The 25,556-nt window shown below is 31.4% G+C and overlaps 1 protein-coding gene across 1 annotated transcript in view; it reads left to right on the forward strand.

The window, feature by feature from the left end:
* Window positions 1-25,556, forward strand: part of LOC111700970 (tubby-related protein 4) — a 51,356-nt gene that overhangs the window by 18,167 nt on the left and 7,633 nt on the right. Inside the window, exons 11-31 of the mRNA XM_023472063.1 lie at window positions 464-509; window positions 1,627-1,692; window positions 2,215-2,304; window positions 3,536-3,604; window positions 5,667-5,752; window positions 7,236-7,288; window positions 7,689-7,766; window positions 9,189-9,304; window positions 9,531-9,677; window positions 9,993-10,060; window positions 12,222-12,295; window positions 15,442-15,645; window positions 16,472-16,524; window positions 18,584-18,649; window positions 18,856-18,960; window positions 19,726-19,872; window positions 20,370-20,423; window positions 21,512-21,563; window positions 22,114-22,177; window positions 22,784-22,891; window positions 24,509-24,584. Coding sequence (XP_023327831.1) covers window positions 464-509; window positions 1,627-1,692; window positions 2,215-2,304; window positions 3,536-3,604; window positions 5,667-5,752; window positions 7,236-7,288; window positions 7,689-7,766; window positions 9,189-9,304; window positions 9,531-9,677; window positions 9,993-10,060; window positions 12,222-12,295; window positions 15,442-15,645; window positions 16,472-16,524; window positions 18,584-18,649; window positions 18,856-18,960; window positions 19,726-19,872; window positions 20,370-20,423; window positions 21,512-21,563; window positions 22,114-22,177; window positions 22,784-22,891; window positions 24,509-24,584 — 1,822 coding nt within the window. The remainder of the gene's footprint in view (window positions 1-463; window positions 510-1,626; window positions 1,693-2,214; window positions 2,305-3,535; window positions 3,605-5,666; window positions 5,753-7,235; window positions 7,289-7,688; window positions 7,767-9,188; window positions 9,305-9,530; window positions 9,678-9,992; window positions 10,061-12,221; window positions 12,296-15,441; window positions 15,646-16,471; window positions 16,525-18,583; window positions 18,650-18,855; window positions 18,961-19,725; window positions 19,873-20,369; window positions 20,424-21,511; window positions 21,564-22,113; window positions 22,178-22,783; window positions 22,892-24,508; window positions 24,585-25,556) is intronic.

The following is a 25,556-nucleotide window of genomic DNA, read 5'->3' on the forward strand; positions in this document are numbered from 1 at the left end:
TATCTAATTCATCATTGAGTATAAGACACATGCTTAAAGGGTACCTTTGTGATTCATACATGCCCCTCTCAAATGAGGGTTTTATCTAAAATTACGTCTCTAGTCCAATTTTAAATTTACTTAGCACTGAAACAATTAAACTCACACATTTTGAATAAATTAAACAATTTATTGTGTATATCCGGCCAAATAAATATCACAGGGTTTATAAATAATAATTGAAATATTTAAATAAATTTCCTTCTGTTTAAAAAAATGAATACAGCTTGTTTTTACCCGTTCTAAGAATTTGTTACAAATTCTTTGAATACTAGGAATAGTTTACCACTAACCTTTTCACTTTTATTCAGTATTAACATAAATAAAAAACAAGTTTCATTTAAAATAATTAAAAATTAAAAAGTTTTAGATGTTCAGAAGTGAAAAGTTTTGTGTTGTAAATCTTATTTAAATATGTTTTTAGAGAAAACGGCAGTCTGATTTCTTCTGTAATAATTCCTTGTTATAAGGTAATTATAGTTTTTTAGAAAATTAAGAAAGATTCCTTCTAATTTATTTTTCTTATTATCTTATGGAGGGGCCTGTAATCCTGTAAAGTAATAATACCCATATAAACAACGTTTAAAAATATATTTACGTAAAATGCAACCACCAAAAATATAACCAACCAAAACTAAAACTAACCAAAAAGTAAAAGCATTTTGAAAAAGAATAATATTTTTTTTTGACTAAATAAATATATTTTTTTTAACTAAATAAATAGATATATTTTTAAAACCAAATTTGTATATTTTTCAAAGATTTTATTTGTTACAAAATTAGATCTTGCCGGGCCTCATAAAAAAATGAAAAAGTATCATAATTTTGAAGCAAATGGTTGCATCTTTAGTTATCAATATTCATATATTAAGTTAATAGAAAATGTTGTATTTTGGGTCAAACATGTTTACTACATTTTTACAATAAAGGTGTTAAAATTGTTGTATTATTTATCTGTAACTGCAGCTCAAAGATTTTTATGCATTCACTCTGAAAGCTAATTTTAGAAATAAACATTAATTAAATACAATTTAAAAAATATCGTATGTTTAATGAAGTGCAGGGTGTCTCAATAAACATAACAGTCCTCGTTATGAATTTGTTCAGTACCTTTAGTCTAAAAGGAGTTAAAAGTTTACGTATCATGTAAATGTTAACAAATTTTTCGTCTGACATACTTTTGCAAATTGAGCATGGCATTTGATAGATGGAAGCAAATAAATTATCAAGTACAATTAGGTGTCAACAGAGAAATGGACCAAATATGCACAACGTCACAAGTGTCAAATATGACATGTCACATTAGTTGACATGTTTTCTAAGATTAAAGAAAAAGTTTGAAAACAGAAAATAAAGAACACAAATAATTGCTGTAAAAGTAGCACTTTATTCTAAAATTATCACTATCATTAATAATTTTGTCGGACACAAAAACTGAATTGACACTTGTGACGTCAGAGTACAGCTGTACTGAGAGTGTACTAATTCTACGTTGCCATCTATTATACTAGAATCTATTTGGATGGAAGGTTACTTGTAAATTACGTCCGCAGTCTCTTTAATTGATTAAACATTTATTATATTTAGAGTCCTGTGTCTGCTCTAACCTGGGGGCACAATGATAAAAGAATATTTGTTGCAACAGGAGCACAGGTACAAACTTTAATTACATATCAAGAGTTTGATTTTTTCCTTCGAATTTCTTAATTTTTGGATGAAATTCTAAGAAATTTTTATTTGATGGGAGAGATCATAAAATTTTATGTAATCTCAAGACATTTTGTTAAATTCGTTTAAGTGATTTTTAGAAAACTTTAATAAAATTTTAATAATTTTTTTTTAATTTTGTAGAACCATAAACTTTTTCAGAATAAAGTCAAAATAATGGTGTTAAGAACAAAATCATAATAATAGCCAAAATTTGTGTATTGAGTCAAATCTAACTTTAATTTTGAATAAATTTCAGTATCATTTTGATACACGTAGAGAAAAAACTTTTATTGATAATACAAGGATATTTGTTTGAGTAAAAATTAGAGATAAACACGTTTTGAAGATTAAAACTTTGACACAAATTATGCAACAACAGACAGTAAACACAGTTTAAACCGATTTCCAAAAATAATTAATTTTGCTTGCATTAAAATGTAGATTTAATTTTGTTTAACTGTCCAGGTTCATATTGGTTGGATAAACCGTAAAATAGGAAGTTTACAACTGCTCTCCAGGCTTCAAATACATAGCACACTAAAAACTACAAAACAGGTATATCATACAATATCTTAACCATGAAAATAATGTATAATCAAAAATATTACTTTTTTTAAAATTTAATAATCTTAGTTAATGGTGCCGCCCATCTTTATCTTATTAGCATATACTAAGCGATAAAAGTTGGCATTTTTCATCGTACTCTGCAAATTTTTCTATTACATATTAGTAGATTTTTGATAATGATAAATGTAAAAATATTTGTCTAGGCCATTTTTTTCCCTGGGGTCATGTGAGGGTCGGATTAACAATTTTGCAGACGTTTATTGGATACAAATAGACACATAACATTTTTACCAAATCTTAGAATATTCACATGGTTCTACCGAGTTTCCCAATCAAAATTTTAGGCCATGCAGATCGATCAAGGGGTTCCAAAGTTATGACCAGACAAACAAACAGATATTACTACTTTATATTTAACTAGCTTGGGAACTAAACTTTCTCTATAAACGTCAACTTACTTAACTAAGCGAAGAATATTCCAGGCCGTAGTTCCACCGAGTTCCCCAATCAAAATTTGAGGCAAATCTGTCAAGATGTAGCTGACTTATGGACAGACACAAACAAACACCCAAACACACATACAGAGCTTACTACTTTATATTTATAGATTATATTAAAGGTTGATAGTCTCCCTCTACCCTGCAGAGCTAAGAACCTAATCTCTAGTCTGTATATTAAAGGTTGATAGTCTACCTCTACCCTGCAGAGCTAAGAACCTAATCTCTAGTCTGTATATTTAAGGTTGATAGTCTCCTTCTACCCTGCAGAGCTAAGAACCTAATCTCTAGTCTGTATATTTAAGGTTGATAGCCTCCCTCTACCCTGCAGAGCTAAGAACCTAATATCTAGTCAGTATATTTAAGGTTGATAGCCTCCCTCTACCCTGCAGAGCTAAGAACCTAATCTCTAGTCAGTATATTTAAGGTTGATAGCCTCCCTCTACCCTGTAGAGCTAAGAACCTAATCTCAAGTCTGTATATTAAAGGTTGATAGTCTCCCTCTACCCTGCAGAGCTAAGAACCTAATCTCTAGTCTGTATATTAGCCTCCCTCTACCCTGCAGAGCTAAGAACCTAATCTCTAGTCAGTATATTTAAGGTTGATAGCCTCCCTCTACCCTGTAGAGCTAAGAACCTAATCTCAAGTCTGTATATTAAAGGTTGATAGTCTCCCTCTACCCTGCAGAGCTAAGAACCTAATCTCTAGTCTGTATATTTAAGGTTGATAGTCTCCCTCTACCCTGCAGAGCTAAGAACCTAATCTCTAGCCTGTTTACACAAACAATAAAGGTAAATTAAGGAAATCTTATATAAATCAAAATTACATAAATCTTCTTTTTCCAAATCGGAATTTTCCAATGTGAGGGGCTTTGTGTAGACATATTAGGTGCTGGAAACTTACTTTTTTCTATACAGTATCGTTAACACAGAATCGGAAATTAAGAGAGTATCGTTAAACGAAACAACCAAGTTTCCTTTTTGGGGTCTAAATGTTTGTGTAGATTTTGATTTAGGAAACTAGAAAACCAAAAAGAAAATATAAGAAAACCAAATAAAATAATATTTCTTAACAAAAATATCGGTGTCTACAAAACTGTCTAACCCCATTCAAGAATCTGGGTTTCCGATACTGGGTTTCATTACGATACCCTGTCTTAAAATTTGGGCTTCAGGCCAACAGTTTTTGAGGATGTTAGGAAGGTTGGGTTCATAAAATCACTGTTGACTGACTGTTGTTTGTTTACAATAAACCAGTTTCTGAACAGTCGATTATATTACGTCACAACTTACAGTACCATCCTTTGGTTCCCGATTTACAATGGTACCCTTAACTGTACACTTGTAAGCTAAATGGCTTTAAATGCTCCAGAAATCACTTTTGTTAAGTTTAAATCAAAATTCAATGTGATATTGTTCCACTGTATACACTTAACATGATGGTATAAGTTTAAGCAAAGTTTTGTAGAAAAATCTTAGAATAAATAAAGTGTATATATAATACTAAAGAATGGAAAGGTTTGCATGAAATATGAAGAAAGTTCTCTAAGAATATAAAAACAGAGCAAGCATAAACCATGAATGCTCTATGTAGAAGATTTTATACAAATATTTTAGAATTTATTTTTGCCAAGGAAAATAAATAGATTTTTTTCATTGGGATCTGTGATTCAAAACATAGTGTAAACCAAAATATTAATGCTCTCATACAAAAGTCGAACAGAAGTTAGATATTTTGTTTTCCTGGGTATGCAGCTAATTGAACGCAAGGAAAGTTAATTTGTCGTGTATACTCTGCGTACATATTGAAACCAGTTCTCTTTGGGCGGAATTTGTAAACAAGAATAGATGCAACTTTGTTCGTTTAGTATCCTAGGAGGTTAAAAGCATTAAATTTGATAATTTTGATAATTCACATAATAGTTTCCTATGACCAGAATATTTCATTGATGTGAAAGATGGATCCCATGTCAGGCTGTAATATCCGTCTTGTGTTTACCTTACCGCCCAGAGACAGTACACTGCAGTATAAGAGATGCGTGCACCTCTGAAATAACTTTCCTTGCATTACATCCATGATTGAACGTAGCAAAACAGGACAGTCAGTAGGAAAAATGATTATCTGCATTCTGCAATAAATACATTTATCAATAAATTTAAAAAGATTCTTTTATGAATCTCGAGATCAAGCGTTGATCTCCATATTAAGCAGAATAGCAATACCAATTAAAATGTTAGAATTAACTACAATTTTTAACGATTTTTGGGCACACATTTTGTGTGCTTTTTTGCAACTTATTTATTTATAAGAATATAAATCTGGTTTTAGGTTTTGTGGTTGTATTGAAGGTTGTTGGGTTTCCATCTTTATTTTTAACCCTGCCTCAGTTAATTTCTTACATAATGAAATATAATCCATACATCACTAGATTTTCTCCACGCATTAATTGTACTAATTAAACTCCTTCTAAGATCGGATAATCTAATCTCCACTCAAACATCTCTGGATTTCTACCAAAATCCACCTCATACTCTTAAACTATTAATCTCGATATCCAATGTGGGCATTTTTAAATTACAGGATAAATATATTTGTTCCCTCAATAAAAGTTATCTCTGCAGGGCAATTCCACCAGGGGATATCTAAAACGATTTAAATCAATCCGTAGGTCTGTGTCTGCATAACATTGAGACCAACGCTTGATCCCACATGAAAGTTCTGCAGTTTTTTGTATCATAAATAATTAAACTCTGAAATAGAATAAAATAATGGTGCATTTGTTCTGGTTTCAGATATGACTAAACGGTGCATTGAACAAAACTATTTTCTTGAATATATTTGGTTTGGTTTCAGTGCCATGTCCCAGACCGTACAAAGCTCCGTCAGTTTGTGAGCAGATCTCCTCCTGCTGGATTGCGGCACTACTGTACTATGATCAGGTAAACAACTACTGTACTATGATCAGGTAAACGGCACTTCTGTACAATGATCAGGTAAACAACTACTGTACAATGATCAGGTAAACAACTGCTGTACAATGATCAGGTAAACGGCACTTCTGTACAATGATCAGGTAAACAACACTACTGTACAATGATCAGGTAAATAACTACTGTACAATGATCAGGTAAACAACTACTGTACAATGATCAGGTAAACAACTATTCTGTACAATGATCAGGTAAACAACACTACTGTACAATGATCAGGTAAATAAACAACTACTGTACAATGATCAGGTAAACAACTATGGTACATTGATCAGGTAAACAACTACTGTACAATGATCAGGTAAACAACTACTGTACACTTATCAGGTAAACAATGCTACTGTACAATGATCAGGTAAACAACACTACTGTACAATGATCAGGTAAACAATGCTACTGTACAATGATCAGGTAAACAACACTAATGTACAATGATCAGGTAAACAACACTACTGTACAATGATCAGGTAAACGGCACTTCTGTACAATGATCAGGTAAACAACTAATGTAAAGTGATCAGGTAAACAACTGCTGTACAATGATCAGGTAAACATTTACTGTACAATGATCAGGTAAACAACACTATTGTACAATGATCCGGTAAACAACACTACTGTAAAATGATCAGGTAAACAACACTACTGTACAATGATCAGGTAAATTGATGAGTGTACACAGACCCATTTCACTTAAAGGGAGTGTTAGCGAAAAATGAAAGGTTGTATAGGCTCACGTCCAAAAATCAACTTATCAACTTATCAATTGCTTCTATCTGTTTCGTCTATAAGGAGAAAATAGTTGAACACGACTCATACCGAAGAACTTAGCGTCCATACAAATTCAGAAAGTTGCAATATTCGACTCCGATCATAAAAAAAATCTATTCAATTCCAAACAAATGTCCTGCAAGTTGCAAGTTAGAAAAACTAAACTCTGTGTGGTTTATTATACATTTTAATTAAATGATTTATGCGTAACAACACTTTTTTGTAAAATTTTGATTGATAAAAGTTGTCTTGAGAACAAAATCTAAAAAGGTTTTGAAGATTGATGATAAAAGATAAAATCAAAGTTTAATACTTTAAAGCTTATAAACTCCGCATTTTCCACAAAATCTATAATGGAAGAAAAAAAACTTTTAAAATTTCAATCCTTATGAAGTTCTTTAATTTGATTAAATAGAATTGAAACATTGAAAAAAATCCGTTGCTTCATTATTTTTTTCAATCTCCAAAACAAAAATATTGCAAAAAATTTAATGATATTTTGATATAATTTTAACCTAAAATATTATATTTACACTCTATTTTGAGTCTCAAAGATTTAATATTTATAAACGGAGAACGGAGATGTATTCACTAAATAATTGATTTATTGAATGTTTTTACACAGAGATGAATTTGCTAAATGATTGATTGATGAAATGTTTAGACACGGAGATGAATTTACTGGGCCAAACTACACCATATACCTCGAGCACCTAGGAAACTTTTCTGATATATATATAAGCATTAAAATTACAGAAGAAATTCTGCGGCCGCACATTTTTCGGAATGTATTTATTAAACAAAAGTTTACAAACTCTGCAGGAAATTGTAAGGTTTAAGAAATCTGTGGTCGTATATAAATTCAATTGACCCTCCATGGCTCATGTTTAATTCACTATGTTACCCTTTTCTGATCAATAACTTGGAAGATTTTTCGTTTGTCCCGCTTGAAATCCTGACAACTTCCATCTATGTTTTCTATAATAGAACCACAAATGTCACTTTTATAGAGAAACCTTAAACTTTCAGTAAAATTTTTTGGATGAATTTTGTTTCTACAAATATTTCTTTCACTGCACATTTGCCACGTAGTATTTGAATAAGTGTCTGTGCGCAGGTGGATTTCTACCAATACTAAAGGGAAGGAAGACGAGTAAACTTAGACCTGAGTTTGTAATCTTTGATCCCATGAAAGGTAAGTTACACAATATTTACAATGGGATGGTTAGACTCAAGTAATGATTTTAAATAGTTGATTGAACATTAAAAAAACATCAATTGTGCAGTGTAAACAGACCCATTAAACTTAAAAAGTTGATTTTCAAGTTACTGGTCAACATTTTTGCTTTATAACCGCATCAATCCTTTAACGTCTTCGTCCTACTTCAAAATATTATGGGTCCCATTGTAGTAAAACAATTGTTTATTAAAAATGATTTTAGCTCGGCAGAATATTTAAATCAAGTTTTCTTAGAAAACAATTTTGCGGTTTTGGTGCAGTAAACATTCTAAGTTTAGATTTCAAATTCTAACATGCTTCCAACTTTTTTATTATCCTGCTCTTGCATCATTGACACAATTTCTTAACAACAAACTTTTAAAACTTTTCCCAGCAAAACTTTTTTTGCAAAATTAATCTTGTGATATTCATTATGATGTTAAACTTCAAAACGAATAAATTTACCAACTTTTCCCTAATACTTGAAAGTTGTAAAAAGTGTAAAAGTTTACTTAATTCTGATTTAGTTCTTGAATTTTTTTCAGACAGAAAATTCATATTCATATATAAAATATAATATATATAATATAATCCTTAGCAGTCCAGTCCTTACATCTGGTTCAGTAAAACACCGGTATTGTTGTGCAGTGCTTTTATACCCACGAGGGGTTAAACTCCTTCTTTCAGTTCGATCACCAAGCTGAAGATGAAGTTTGTTTTAATCATTCATCATCATAAAATTTGGATAAAGTTTATTTTCAAGACTTACTTTTAGAACCATCTTTGAACCTTTTGCTTTGAACTATAAAGTGATAGCCCACCACTTAAAACTAAATATTATACCCCAGTTTTTGTAACAAAATGAATGAGCATATATATTATTGCTTAAAGATGGAGTCAGAATAATGTTTATTTTTCAAACTATGCATTTCAAAGGACTGTACCATCAGGTTACAAAGATGTAGGGATTAGAAAATCTGAGAGTGTGGCAAAGTCTCAATTTCGTTATAGTTTTCAGTTATGCACTATATGGTGTGTGGTTAAAGTGTAAAGGGGCTGTAACCTTCTATTTATAGAGTGGCATATCTCAAATAGGTTGTCAAGTACTTGACAACCTATTTGGCATATCTGATATACAACCTTTTAAACCTGTGTCTGAGCTAAACTAAGGAGTTCTCCCTTCTTTTTCTTTCTTGAAACTGATCATGTTAAGTTCAGTTGCGTGTTAAAAAATTTCAAAAAAGATAATTGTACCAGTTTTTAATATTTCTGTAACTAAAACTCAAGTCTATATAACCTAAATCTAGCTTCAAAGTTCTAAGTGGAAGATCAAAACCTAGAATTTAATTCATTAGTTTAAGTTACTGCCGGCCTTGATTAAAATTGAAATATTTTCAGAAACTATTGGAGGCACTCGGCTCCTGGCGGGGCTAACTAATGAGGGCTCAGATACAGACACAGATACAGAGTCATTTACTTACAGGGATACACAGATTCAGATACAGATACAGATACAAATACAGATACAGTTAGAGATACAGATACAAATACAGATACAGATACAGATACAGATACAGATACAGATACAGATACAGATACAGATACAGATACAGATACAGATACAGATACAGATACAGATACAAATATTGTCTTAATTTGAAAAAGGGCAAGTTTTCTGAATGGAATGTTCAAAATTCTATATTAGAGAGAATAATGCTTTTTAGATTTTTTTATTTTTAGTATTTTGGGTATATTGGTAACGAGGAGGTGGATTATGTAAACAATCTACCTGAAGATGCTAAGATGGTTGAAATATCTTCAAATATCTGGGGAACAAAGTTCAATATTCATTCTCTTGATATATCTCTCCCTCCTATACTAGGCCAGGTACAGTACAGTACAGTACAGTACAGTACAGTACAGTACAGTACAGTACAGTACAGTACAGTACAGTACAGTACAGTACAGTACAGTACAGTACAGTACAGTACAGTACAGTACAGTACAGTACAGTACAGTACAGTACAGTACAGTACAGTACAGTACAGTACAGTACAGTACAGTACAGTACAGTACAGTACAGTACAGTACAGTACAGTACAGTACNACAATATAGTATTGTACAGTACAGTACAATACAGTACAATATAGTATTGTACAGTACAGAACATTACATTACAATATATCCCTGCTGTTGTTTAGATATCTTACAAGGCGAGTTTACTCCATCTTCAACCAAGACAGATGCGTCTTATTCTCACAGAACTTAGGCAATCAATCAATCAATATCATTATTATTATACAAAGACGACAGTAATTGAATTCATTTTCAATTCCATAAATTCAGTGCAAAAAGGTCCTCTATGCTGTTAAAATCTTTACATTTTGTTCTATATGATAAACATAATATTAGGGTCATTTCACATCTTTTTAAATCTTTAAATTATTTTGAATCCCTCGTACCCTTCATATTGCAGAGTTCTAACTAAGTTTAAAGAATCCGCATTGAGTTCTGTTAGTTTTGAGATAGAAAAGATAAACACTGTTGGAAAACTTCATTTGATATAATCTTTATCTCAAACTTGAACTACCATTCTTATACAGAGTTTATCATTTTTCTTTCATTATAAAATCTAAGATATATAATTAAGAGAAATAAAAAAAATGTTTCTTCATATTTACATTTTATGAGATAAACAACAAAATTATCATAAACCTAGCATAAATCAGAATTCTGTACAATAAATGCTTCCAGAAATACTTTTATATTAGATATTCCTGTTTTTTATCAAGCAATTTTTTGGACTATTTGAGTAATATATTTTAGTCTATTTTTAAGGTTGGAAAGGTCTGGAAAGGCATTTTTTAAATTCCAAAATTTTGAAAATTTAGTATGCGCTTAAGGAAAAGTATTCACTCGATATTTCCAGGTTTAAAATTGTCAATTTTAAGGTTATTGGCTGAGTATATACCAATTTTAAGGTTATTGTCTGAGTAAATCCCAATTTTAAGGTAATTGTCTGAGTAAATACCAATTCTAAGGCTATTACCTGAGTAAATCCCAATTTTAAGGTTATTGTCTGAGTAAATCCCAATTTTAAGGTTATTGTTTCAGTAAATCCCAATTTTAAGGTTAGTGTCTGTGTAAATACCAATTTTAAGGTTATTGTCTGAGTAAATCCCAATTTTAAGGTTATTGTCTGAGTAAATCCCAATTTTAAGGTTATTGTCTGAGTAAATACCAATTTTAAGGTTAGTGTCTGAGTAAATACCAATTTTAAGGTTATTGTCTGAGTAAATCCCAATTTTAAGGTTATTGTCTGAGTAAATCCCAAGTTTGAAATAAAATAAGATTCTGTCCAAACAATTTAAACTTTTCTCTTCAGGACTTTTTCCTTCTAAAAGTCTCAGCAACACAACAACAAGCAAACTTTTAGTATTTTTCAAAGAAAAAATGGGAGCTCAGAACTTTTGATCAAGAAATTATCTGTATCTTTTGATAACCCCATGAATGGTCGGTCAGAGACTAAAAAGTACTGAAAATAAAAAAGTTTAAACTTTACACTGTACAGTGTTATGAAACAATACCCAATTTTACCATTGATCTGGCTTTGTATTGAATATATATCGTTTAATGGTATACAAAGGGTAAAATACAAGTGATAAATGGGCATACATAAACCATAATTATACTTATTTCATTGTTTTGAAACAAAAGCTTATTTTATAAATAGTTTCTCTTTTAACTTTGAAAAAGGCTTAAAATTCAGAAAGATTTCTATCTATTTAACATTTTTCATGTTTTTCGAACACAAATCAAAATCAAGTTTTACAACTGGGGAATATGTTCTGATCCTAAAATTTTCATAGTTTTGTCAATTAATTCAGAAAAATTTAACATAATCTTTGACTAATTGATTCATTGATTGATCGATTAATTAATTACTTGATTGATTGATTAATGCTTTTATTAGAATGATTAATTCAAGGTTGTAATGCAAGGAAAGTTAATTGCAGTTGTGTATACTCTGCGTACATATTGAAACCAGTCTCTCTGGGCGGAATTTGTAAACAAGAATAGATGCATCAGTGTTCGTTTAGTATCCGAGGTGGTTAAAAGCATCGAATTTTAAAGTTTGATAGTTCACATAATAGTTTCCTATGACCAGAATATTTCATTGATTTTTTATGTGAAAGATGGATCCCATGTCAGGCTGTGACATCCGTCTTGTGTTTATATTACCGCCCAGAGACAAATTGACAATACACTGCAGTACAAAAGATGCCTACACCTCTGAAATAACTTTCCTTGCATTATAACCTTGGATTGATTAATAAAATGAATTTATTACTTGATTAATTGATTAAATGATTAAAATTGATCAATTGATTGCTTGTTTAATTGGTTGATCATGATTGATTGATGGACAGGGATGATCTTGTTTTGAATGAGTGTAATGGGAACTATACAAACTTCAGTGAGGATGAAGAAGAAATTGACAAATGTAAGATCATTATTTTCACCATATTTTTTTTTTCTCCGGAGCGTTTTTTTCCTAACTTGGCTGAACTAACTCTCAGTCTCAAAACAACCTAAGAGAATGTGGTGAAAATCACTTTTTAAACGAATGCCAGTTTCTTTCAGAGAGATTATGCCGGGCCGGTACGTTTTCACAGTCTATTTCCCCATAAATTGCCTTAAAATAGTGAGTTTTAATTTTTTTTATTATGGATATTTTTTTTCTCTAAATGTTAAGGAAATATAAATCGTTGGCATTTTTTTTAGTTGGAAATATTCTCGACCCAAACAACCTTCTAACCTCCTCAACCTACATTTCTAGATCTAGAAATTTACTTCTAAAATTAGGTTGAGAAATAAACGCAGCAAATTATATCAAAAATCAAGACGACATTCAAGTCGTCCTGCATACTGTCATATTTCGTGGGACACCCTGTATCTATATATAAATTTTGAAGCTATCTATAGCTGGCCGAACGGCTTGACCAAATTGGTTAAAAATGTTTTTGGAAACCCACTGGTACCTCGGGGTGGTAACATAATTCGAAATTGTTTTTCCATATGGCATCTTTCTACGGATTTCAGCACTTGCCTACAAACCTACAAACACAAATTTTTAATGTTTGCAACCATGACGTATTTGACTTTTTTGTATTTTGTTGGATCAAATAAAGAATGTCGGAAATTATACAATTTGAGTTTGAGGCGAGTGTAGACTGTACAGTTCCTTTCCAAAATAGATCTAAACATGCGAAACAGTTTTGAAAACTTGGTTTATATCAGTCCGTTTTAAAGAATTTTAAAATATAAAATTTAAACATTTACTTTTTTATCTCTTCCATTTCCGTATCAAATTGAGGAAGGAAACCAGATGAATACATTTTATGAAACATAAAGCATAAAAACGTATACAAGAATAAAAGCCCTTTAATCAGATTCATTATATGGAATTAGGGTTTCCAACGCAAGTGGATTTTACTTGCCAGCAAGTGAATTTAATCGTGCGCAATTCCGTAATAAGTGCACGTAATAAACGTAACGGAATTGCGCGCAATTCCGTCAAACTTTCTTGCGTTTAAGTGTTCCAATGTTTTGATAACATTAAATTTAAACCTTACGGCACACAATAAATGCAATCGATTATTGCGCACTTTCGTTCAACAACAAAAAATTCAATTTAAACTTTGGTAGTGGGACATAATAAAATGAACTTCACTAACAATTCAGTCTCAAATAATAAAAAAATTAAATAAAACAATTAATCTTTTATTTTATAACATTCATATGCAGCATGAAGCATGATAACCAAAAACTGTGGCATAGGAAGACGACATTGTATACTCAAGCAGACTTATTTAACTGAATAAGTGATTTAATAAGTTACTAATTAAATTTTTTTGCTGTGTAACGACATCAAATACACTGTAATGTTGTCTTTCTGTACCAAAGTTTTCTGGTTCTCACTAATAACAAAAAATCTAATTTTGATTAAACAAACCTGACAATTTCAACCAAATTTCCATTTTACTATTCATCGAATAATAGTTTAACATACATATTTTTAGTAGATATATTATTGATTATTAATATTATCTATCTGAATATTTTAAAAACATTTTTCATTTTAATTTTTAAAACGCAAAAATGCATCCTTAATGTTTTTGATGTCCTAAAACCATGCTAATTCCTAATGCCACTCCCCCCCCCCCTAAACAAAATGTTATTCCCATCAATGCAATAGTTGGCAGGTCTCATGGGAAATAAACTGTTTTGGTAAAATTCAATCTTTCTTTAAAGTTTTAAAAGTCCAATCTACAGATTTGTTTGCATATATTGTTTCTCGCCTTTTAAATAATTCCTTTTAGAGTCAGGAGCGGAGAATAAGCAATACATAGCCTAGTACTTTGTTATCATACAGGGTGTCCCAATAAACATGGTAATTAACTGACGAGTACTTTGTTCCAGGCGGGAGTATTTCGTAAACATAATTTTGTAATATCACAGTTAAAACATTTAAGACCGAAACGTACTAGTCTCGGGATTTCCAAAATGTGGTCTACCATTTTTACCTTCAAGATTTTGACAGAGATATTGGGAAATTTGTCCAGATTCCAGTTTATTAAGACTGTTCAAATGTTTAATATCTCCGTCAATTTTAAATGTACAAAGAAGGTAGACTTGATTTTGGAAAGCTCATTAGACTTTTAATCTTTATTGATGCACTTTCTGTCATTAGTCAAGTCGTCTCTCAATTCCCATGTTTATTGGGACACCCTGTATATATTTAATAATTTGTCTGCTTGGGCCCTAAAAATCCTGTACAATTGTAAATACATGTAGTGCATAAACCAATAAGTCACATCAAACTAAAGTAATAATAAAGTATTACCAGTAATGTTACGTACAGAGCGTCCCATATCATATTAGATTATCTCTAATCTTTAACGACAAAATAAACCCTTAATACTCGAAAAACTTATGATTTTCCGAAGAAAATTATTATATAAGCCTTATGTTATTTTTCAAACTGATTTATTCTAATTAAATTTTCTTATTAGTCCCGAAAATCGCAATTTAGACCTGTTGACGGTCTAATATGATGTGGGACACCCTGTATCTGTTTCTATGTGATGTTCTACATTGAAAGGGAGGCTTTATTTTTAGAATCGACAAAAAAGTGTATGAATTAAAACTTCTTTTAAAAAAAATTGGACTTTCCTTTTTAGATATTTATAAATATTTTGATAAACTAAAAATGTGTAATTACTCGTAAGTGCAAATGTTCTAAAATGCGTGTTTCTTCCAAAAACTATGCAACCTGTTCCATTTAGGCTCTCAAAAATATGCCCGAATTACAACAGTTTCGTTAAAACTTTAATGACCAAAACTGAGGATGCGTTGTTCTTACGACACAAAAAGTGTAAAATTTCATAATTTGTCCATTGTTTCTTAAAATTAAGAAATACGCAAGTCACTTTTTCAAAGAAACCACAAATGAAAATAATTGATTTAAATAAACAAAAACATGGATATCTCATTCAAACTTTGTAAATTTGTAAATTGGGCATGTAGGGTCACTTAAGATTACGCTTACAGTCCCTTAGATATTTAATTAATTACATTATTCTATAGTGACTATGGAAGACGACATGCTGACTGCTGTAACTCTAAAGGATTATCCCGTAGTTGCCCCTCTTCCGTCTATTTCCAACCGTCTCTCCATCATGGACTTCCAAAAGATCTCACCGTCTAGAATGGACTACACAGACCGCCGCATGGACTGCACTGACCGGAAACATGTGTCCATTATACCTTCTGTAGCTGTAACAGTTCCAGGTATAAAAACCAGGGAATAAGAATAAAGGGAAAGGAAATGGCGCTGGTCTGGCATGAGAAAGCCAGTCGCACTGCTTTGCAGACGGGTTCCTTATTACAGACGCACACTCTTTTGGCACAGACACACAGACATGACGTGTCCGCCTCCTGATAAAACTTGTAAAATTGGCTTCAACTTGGAGGCTTGTCAAAGTTTGTGAAAGTTCAAAAAATAATTAACATGATTTGTTTGCTTTTGAGAAGAGATTACTTGGAGTTTAGGAAATCTTGTTTTTATATAATATGAAACTTTTGACCTGGAATTTTAAGTACAAATTTCTTGTTTTCATCCAGAGCTCTGAAGAAACGTGAATTGATTTTAAATCAAGTCCTTGATGGACCTCTTCAATAGTATGCTTCCTGAATACTCAATCAGTTTGAACTCATTCATTTGATTCTTTTCATGACACAGACTTCAAGAAATTAAATTTGAAGCAAAGATGGGAAAGTTTCCTGTTTACGTGACGGAAATCGGAAATTGGAATTGGACCTTTGTCACAAACTCTGATTTATCTATATCTTTGCAACCAAATATCGTAGACCTTAGATATTTCAAACTATGAATTCTGTTAGATCAAATAAACTAAGTTTAAAATATCAAAGGTTCGCGCAATTAAGTGGCACCGATATAAATGGATTCGAAAATTTGAGTTTGTAGTAAAAGCCAGAAACCAACCTGGATTCAACTCGCTGTTAATTCCGCTAGTTCCATTTCTGTAATGATTTTTTTTTTGGAATGATAAAAATCCCCAACGAAAAAAATACAATCTTAAAATATTTTATTTAGATTCTCCTGAACCCAGTATTTCATCAAAAGCCTCCGAAATTACAGGGTTACAAGTAAGTTACAAGTATTACAAAAACTCTTTAACTTTTTTTTTACTTTTTTATCGGCTCCTTGTCGTTTCCAAATACGTTGAATCTTTAGCAGAAAAAAAATTCCTTTTTAAGAAAAGTTAAAAAAGAAGAGTTTTAATATTGTTTGTTGGTCTTGGTGGTGTTGCTTGCAAATAAATTAACAAAATCAACACCCCCTTATAGTATCGGTCTTATTTCTGGTAGCCCAGAGCCCTACATTCTAGGAGGGTAAACCGATTCACAACAATACCCTTTAAAACTTTTTATTTCAAAAATGAGAAAAATATAGTAGTTTTTCCAGCTTGATAAGTGTTTAATTCTGATAATTTCCTCCAATTTTCTTACACAAGAAATCACAAGAGAAAACAGGGATATTTCCAATCACTCCTGATCAGAGAAAGCTTTTATGAGATACCGTTGAAACTTACGTAAAATACGGCCACCAGTCCCTTTTCGATTGATTTGAAAAGTTCCTCATTTTCTAAAGGATGATCATATTTATTTGTGTACTTTAGTATGGAATATATATCCATTTATCTATCCTTTTTCCATCCTTTATTCTATAGAAAACACAATTAGTATAATAGCTCTCTGGACTGAAAGTTTATCTAAAAAGTTTCCCCATTACCAGGTTTATTATGTTCTCTAAAAGGCAGGTTTTTCCTATAATTAAGCACACAATTGTACAAACAACATATGGAGTTTAAGAGAAACTAACAAGAAAGTATTTTCAAAACAGAATACCACCAAAATGGAACATATTTCAAAGGATTTGACTTTTTGCTCCAATCTATGGTTTTCTTGTTCTCATATCCAATCCCAACCCTATGTCGTAGACCTTTCATTTAATTATGTTAGATCAAATAATCAAAGTTTGAAATATCAAAGGTTAACACCATCCTAGGTTGCAAATATATATGGATTTTTAAAATGTCATAAAGAACACAGAAACATTTTAAGGAATCTTGAGTTCTCAATAAATTATGCTCAGGTTAATGTCCAATACAAGAAAATACAGTTTTCTTAAATTAAATCATGATATAAGCTCATTATGCCTTGACGTGACAAAACACTGCTATCATTTAATTAGATTTTATCAAAGTTTACGCGAATTTATAAACCGGTCATCATTTTGCTTGTCTGTCTGTTTCTTTGTTTTGTACCAATAAACGTCAAAACGGCTGAACCGATCGGGCCCAAAATTGTCATGGCAATTGTAGTAAATAGAGATCAAACACATGACTGATCCCTGAATGGATAAGGCGCTAATGGACTCGGCATACTAGAGTGCACAAGAATATTATTTCTTCTACCAGAATGTATGTTTGATTAGTCTGGTCTAGTTAGTTGTTTTCCCTGTGAAGTATAAATTAGTATTCTTGAGAGTTCTTCTTCTTTGTGTAATCAGACTGCGCAGTAAAATGAGAAAATAACCAGAAAACAGTCAAAGTCCTGCAAATCATGATGAGGGAGGGGGTGCAGAGCCGTAATGAGCTCTACAAAATGACCTCCGCCGCCTCCTGTGATCCGCAGAATGGCCCACCGCGAAACCACCCGGAGAGAGATTTGCGTAGACTTGGATGCATAGCGAGTGGCGCAGAGAAGGTTCCCGGGGCTTGGAAGTCTTTCTACGTATGAGGAGGCTCCAGAGGTCATTTCGCGGGGCTCATGGCTGCCCTGCACCCCCTCCCTCACATGAACAGAAAAATATATGGTCACATTTAACTCCCCAGAAGGAGATGATTAATTTGGTGTACTGTCCCGTTGTGTCATCTGTAATCGTGTACTGTAGAGTCACAACTTGTTCTGTCTGTCTAAAAGTCGTGTCTGTACTTTAAATGAGGCTGACTTTTCAGTGTGTTTTTTTAAATATCAAATAGGATAGAAAGCGTTCCATATATTGAAAACAATTAAATAATAATATTTTTATATTATGCTCTCAAAGTTTAAACAAAATACAAATCGTTTATCCCATCTCTCAATTGGGTACCATAATCAGGATTAAGCTTATTTTAAAAATATTTAATTAAATATTTTTCAGGGTTCATCTCTATTTGGGACCAGCGCTGACACAAATGGAGTCTCTCAAGTACAAATTAAACACCAGGAAAGTACAGAAATGACCTTTAAAATTATGTGATGTATATAATAGGTATTGTTTTCAACCCTTTTAAAAGGGCCGAACTTTTAATTCAAATGCATAGGGCAGGGTACAGAACAGTCAAAAAGTCGATAATTAATGTTAGATTAATCAAAACTTAACAGTTCTGTTTTCTGAATTAATGGCTGCCATTTACTGTACTGTATTTATAGAGCACCATTTCTTCCTTGGCGGCCAAATTAGAAAGCTTGTCAACCGATCCAGATATCGAAATAAACAATAAATGGCCAACTAAACATAGTTTATCTTACTCTAAGGTAACTCAATCATGTTTGAAAATCCAGATTTCTACAAGTCATAAGCAAATCAACGCTACATGCGATTAACAAAAATCATTATCATTTAACCAAACCTAATAGTTAAGCCTAAGGAAAAACAGGAAGCAAGATCAGCCCCCGTAAAATAAGTGTTCACTATGGTGTATAGGGTTACCCATGGTCAAGTTTTTAAGACAACGGCGCAACACAAAACGTTGGGGTACATGACTTTTGAACGATCTTGAGCAAAACAAAGGACTAAAAAGACCTTGATGATAAACTGGAAATAGATTTATTGATATATCGTTTTATTTGTATGCGTGAGCTTGTGCCCACACCCCTTAATAAAAATAAATTATTAAAGTTAAAACCTCTGTTCCTACTGGAACAACCAATATTTAGTTTGCTCCATCGAATCTGCAATAGTTTGGCCATCCAGTAATATATTCATCTCCACCATCCACAATATTGAATGTTTTTATTAAATTTTCTGCATTCAAAACTTCCATCAAATATATGAATATTGAATATATAATATGCGGAAAAGGTCTTTTAGAAACTAGTAAGGCTGCCTAGGGATGGGCGGCTTAAACATCAATCGAACATACTTCAAAAAGAATTAATTTCATCTGTATAAGATATGTAATTTTTGTAGAATATGTACTACCATATTCAACAATTCTTAAAAGAAACAAAAGAAAAAACACTTTTTGATGCTTAATTCATACAGAATTCTCGGTTTTTTACATATAAATATATGTTTAGAGTTGTGAGAATGAACTTGACAGTGAATCAGGAGATATGCCTGTGAACTGCTTGAAACTAGGTAGAAGGGATAGCGTTGGAGCTTCTAACTCACAAACTTCAAGTCCAAACTCAAGCATTGCCAGTCCAAGACGCTGGGCAGCTAAGGTACAACATAAAGGTTTTAAATTCAGGGCTGGATGACGATAGTTATTGGAGATCCGTTTTCATTAGCGATCATGATTATCCGTCCGTTTTAACAAGTGGAAGATACTGTAAACAGTTAAAAATAAACCAAAATGATCTTTCTTCAATTTTTTTATTTCAAAAGAATTGAGGAGTTTTAATTTTTCAGTTTATCAGATTTTTTATCTTTCCAAAAATGTTTGACAGTAAAAATATCATTGTAAATAACCGTTAAAGATTGAAAATATTGAATCTTAATAACAAAACAAAATGATTTAGAAAAATACTATTTTGGTATGAATAAAAGATTTAGCAGATTTTGATTTTGAACTAGAAAGACGACATTTAAGCAAAATTATGTGCATTTGATGATATTGTCAAGTAAATATTTTTTCAAGCATCTTGAAAATTAATTCTTATTAGATGAAATGGGTCTGTTTACACTGTATTATTGCTGTGGTTCATGTTGATTATTCTAGGCCGAGGAGCTACGTGAGCCTGAAGGTGGTTGGAATCTTCTAAAACCAGAACAGGGATATAATCTAACCATACAAATATGTTTTCTTTTAATATTTAAAATCATTCTTAATTTAGCCAATTTGGATTCTTCACGACAAAATTGTAAATCTTAAATTTGAATCCATACATTGAAAAAAAAAATGTTAAAATAATTTAAAAATTCCTTTCTTGTAAAAATTTAGCTCTCAATTTGGTGGAGGCATATATGAATTTGGTGGAGTCATCAAGTCAAAGTTTGAGTTTGGAATATGATGATAAAAAAAGTGGGTGGTTAATTATATAGTTTTATGCAATACAATACAATCAAACATTTCGATGATTAATTCTTCCTAAAGTAGAGTTTATAGTTAGTCAATCTTAGGGGTCAATCTTTAAATACTTTTTAAAAAATTAATTAAAAAATTTAAAAAAAAATTTTCTTCAAAACGCCAACGTGTCCAGTCCTACTGACATCGGTTTTGACATTTAAGAAAATGCATAAATTCCTAGAACTTTATCTGTTTAAACATCATCTTTTCCTCAAATATTGAATTCCTTTGATTTGAGGGAACTCTGATTTAATCGATGAAAACTCTTGAGTTCTGTTTACATTTCAAGATGGATTGAAACTATTTTATTTGTCAACCATTTACATTTGGTTTAAATTTCAAAACTTTGCAGGAAAGTTTTGAAGGGTATAAATAATTTGGTAGTTCAACACTTTTCATTTTATCAATTATCGAGTTTTGTAAAATGTTGCTTGAAATATCTATATAATAAAACAAGACATTCGTATATATATATGTTGAAGATAGCCGGCCAAACGGCTGGACCGATTGGGCTGAAGTTTTTTTGTGGGCACTCAGGGGTGGCAGGGGGAAAAATTTAATTTTGATTTTTTTCGCATATAACGTCCCCCGGCCACCCCTGAGTGCCCACAAAAAAACTTCAGCCCAATCGGTCCAGCCGTTTGGCTGGCTATCTGCAACATATATATATATATATATATAAGAGCTTTTGTTGTTATTTTGTTATTATTTTGTTATTATTTTGTTATTATTTTATTTTTATTTTGTTATTATTTTGTTTTTATTTTGTTGTTTCATTATATTATTGGAAATAGATGGAGAAAATTACCAATTCTTGTGTACGTAGCTGCAGCGTAGATCATTTAGGTAATTCCAAATTTTTATTCAATCTATTTATTGGGCGAAATAATTTTTATCGTTTTGGAAAGAAAAAAGGGTAAGTGTACATTAAAGAATCAGCCTGAACCATGAGGTGCTGCATTCTACAGAAGTGTTGATTGGAATGTATTTTAAAGGGACTGTAGAAATAATTTCATGTGAAATGACGTCTGTAGTCCCCTTAACTCCTTTGCAACAAGAGACCGTTATCATATTTACTTCTGCAGAAAGTCGAAGGCCTCTCTAAAACAAAATTTTTTTTTTGTGTTCTGTTTTTTTTAACAAAAAATTGGTTTTTTTCAACTCTATATTTGTTCGTTATTCTAAAAATATATTGTTTCTACTTTCTTTTCTACTGTAACCAATTTTTCTTTAGAAAAAAAATTATACTGAAAATAAAGATAATTTCTAGTATGTTCAATAAGACAAGCTTATTATTCTCATCCTTTAAACCAAACCAAATCTTCACTTTTATTAAATGTAATATAGAATTATGTCCTTTTATAAATTACTTAATAATTAATTATTATTTGTTTAGGAGCTTTAGTCGATATACTAGGGGTGCCTAGTGACGCAGTTTCAGTTGGAGAGAATACGAGAAGGTTTTTTTTATTTTTATATGTAAAGAGACTGTTCACTAACTTGAACACACAACATTTTGGACGAAACGAAACGAAACGAAACAATAGGCCTACTTCATGTACAAAAATGTCATCCAGATTTTTTGGTTAAGTAACCAAGTACTATACAGTCTTACTGAACCCAAAATATTAGAAATAATTTTCCTCTAAAAAAACGCTTAAAAAGGTGAACAATCTCTTTAATAAGAATGTTCTATCATTAAATCTTTATTATTGTTAAAATTATCATTGCTTTTTTGCATTCTTGATATTGATCTTATTTATATTTCATTTATTTTTTGGAAAAAAGATTTAATATCACTTGTTGTTAATAAGAAAATCAAATCAAAATAATTGAAATTGGGAAACGAGGTTTTCAAATTTTCATTAAAAGAGTGAGTATTTTGCAAATTTAACCAATTCAAATAAAACTTTGAATTTTGTCAATTTGTTGTAGAATTTGCGCAATATTTTACACTCATTGCTTATTTAAAACAGATTTAAAAAGGTCCTGCATTGATCGAACCAACAAACCAACTATTATGACTGGGGATTGACCTTCCTTTGATCGTTCATTAAACCCTTTAGATTGGTTTTATCTGTGGAGAAGAAAATTGAGCAGAGAAGGAAATTGGGAACACTAGGGAAGAGTCGCAGTTTGGATACAGACGCTGAACCCTGTATACTAGATACAAGGTAAACTGGATATAGACACCTTTATACTGGATACAAGGAATACTGGATAAAAGGAATACCGGATACAAGGTATACTAGATACAAGGTAAACTGGATATAGAACCCTTTATACTGGATACTAACTATACTGGATACTAAGTATACTAGATACAAGGTAAACTGGATATAGAACCCTTTATACTATATACTAACTATACTGGATTCTAAGTATACTAGATACAAGGTAAACTGGATATAGAACCCTTTATACTGGAACTATACTGGATACAAGGAATACCGGATACAAAGTATACTGGATACAAGGAATACTGGATACAAAGTATACTTGCTATAGAACCCCTGTATAGTGTATACTGCATGTATTCAAGGTATGCTGGATGGTGGATATAGAACCCTGTATACTGTAAAGTGTAAACTGTATGCAAGGTATGCAGGATGGTGGATATAGAACCCTGTATACTGTAAAGTGTAAACTGTATGCAAGGTATGCTGGATGGTGGATATAGAACCCTGTATACTGTACGCACACAAATATGTTTTTATGTAATTATAATACAAAATATAGGATACAAATATGAATCTTTCTCTTATTTGAATAATATTTACATAACGCACATGTTTTTTTCCTTTTTTCATAATTTCTTTTGACAAGGTTTGATTCGTACAGGATAATGGAAAACATGGGAATATACTTAGATAATGGTTATTTCATATTATTGCTTCATATTATTGCTTCTGAAGACATCAGGAAATGTTTTCCTTAAAATATCATATTATAATATATCATTTTACTTGTTCTTCAAGCTTTCAGCATATTCTTTTTGACAAAACTATAATAGCAAATTTTGCGAATTTACTATTTTTTCGTAGATTTTCGAAATTTTACGAAAATCAAAAATGTTAGAGACACTTTTTTGTAATTATGAGCATCCATATATAAACCTTACCTTGTGAGGTTCCACTAAAAATATGGGCCCGATCTGTTCAGCCGTTTTGACGTTTATTAAACACATGCAACAGACACCCAACCAGACAAGCACTACATATATTACTAGCTGAAGGGCCCGGCGTTGCCCGTAGAAAAAAAAGTTTTTATACAAATTTTGAAAAGAATGTTGAAAAAATTTTAATTTTTTGACAAAATTGGTCTAGCGAACCCGTGGTGAAGTGAAATTTGTAATTTCCCGAAAAAGTAGTTGTACACAATTTTATCATCTTTTGAGATGATAATGCGCAAATATTTTCCTGAAAACTTCGCAGAGCGGGTGGTTATATTACTTAACCGTACCAAGGGACGTTAAGTAACTTAACCTCCCTCTGTTGGGGGAATCATAGGTCTGTAATGTTGGTCAAAAGGCGGTAAAAGAATAATACATACAAGGGGTTACCCCCAAAAATGTTTAAATAAAAAGTGTACTGCATGTTTTGGGGGAATATAAATAAAACTCTGTCTCAGCTAATATCAGTTTGTTGATTGTAAGAAATGCATAATATTTTTTTAACAAAGATGAGCAAAGAACTATTTTTATTTGATTTCTATATCGAATAAAAATTTGAAAATCATCTTTTTAAATTCATCTAGATTAAACATTTCTCTAGTATTTTGTACTTTTTCAGAATCCTGTTAACAAACTGCTCTGGGGGCCATGGTACAAAGGAGTGTTCCTTGTGTACTAATACAGACAAACAGAAGGTAAAGAAAGTACATAACAAACAGAAGGTATAGCACACAATAACAGTTTAAAATAAAAAGTACAGTACACAGTAAAAAGTACATAAAAAAGGTACATTACATAATACAAATAAACAGAAGTAGATACACAGTATTAAATCAAAAGAAGTAAAACTGCACTGTACTGAAAATAAAAAATTTAAAAGGCCACAATACACAGCAGTCAGTCAATAATATTTATTTACAGCTACTTTAGAAGGAAGTTAGGGGAAGTTTACATTACCAAGGGTCCCCGGGCCAAAGTTTGCCTAAAAAACATCCAGAGCGCAAAGAATGATGATTTGCAGGCAAAACCCGGTCGAGGGAATCCGTGGTCGAGTAAAATTTGTAATTTCCCGAAAAAGAAGTTGTACACAATTTTATCCTCTTTGGAGATAAATATGCACAAACTTGTTTACAAAAACTTCTAGACCAGGTGGTTATTTTATGCAACGTTAACTTACGTTGCTTTATATTTTTTTCTGTTTTGAAGAATACTCTGAGAAACCTAAGATAGATAAGATATAATTAGAATATAATTAGAATTATGTGACCCCCCCCCCCCCATTGTCGTGTGAGGATGAAACAAATCTAGTTCAAATTAATTTTCGGAAATCATCTTAACGCTTGAAAAAAATATCATCAATTGTCTCACATGATTTTGAAGAAAATTACGCTTACAAAACAATGTTTCTTAGGATAAAAAATGCTTATTGAACTTCTTGAATGATAGCTAATTTTTCTTCTCACTTTCATCAGGGTTTTTTAAAATTAAATTAGAATTTTCTTAAATTCTAACAAATCCGCTACGGCAAACTCACAAATGAGCCAATACAATTCATAAGTTTTTCGAACGTCTAAATAAAAGAATTTTTTTTTTGCAAAATCTACAATAAAATAAAAATCAAAAATTTTTGATTAGATGATCTTTTCAATTTAAATCAAGCAAATTCA

The sequence above is a fragment of the Eurytemora carolleeae genome, unplaced genomic scaffold (assembly GCF_000591075.1).
Source record: "Eurytemora carolleeae unplaced genomic scaffold, Eaff_2.0 scaffold386, whole genome shotgun sequence".
Lineage (NCBI taxonomy): Eukaryota > Metazoa > Arthropoda > Copepoda > Calanoida > Temoridae > Eurytemora > Eurytemora carolleeae.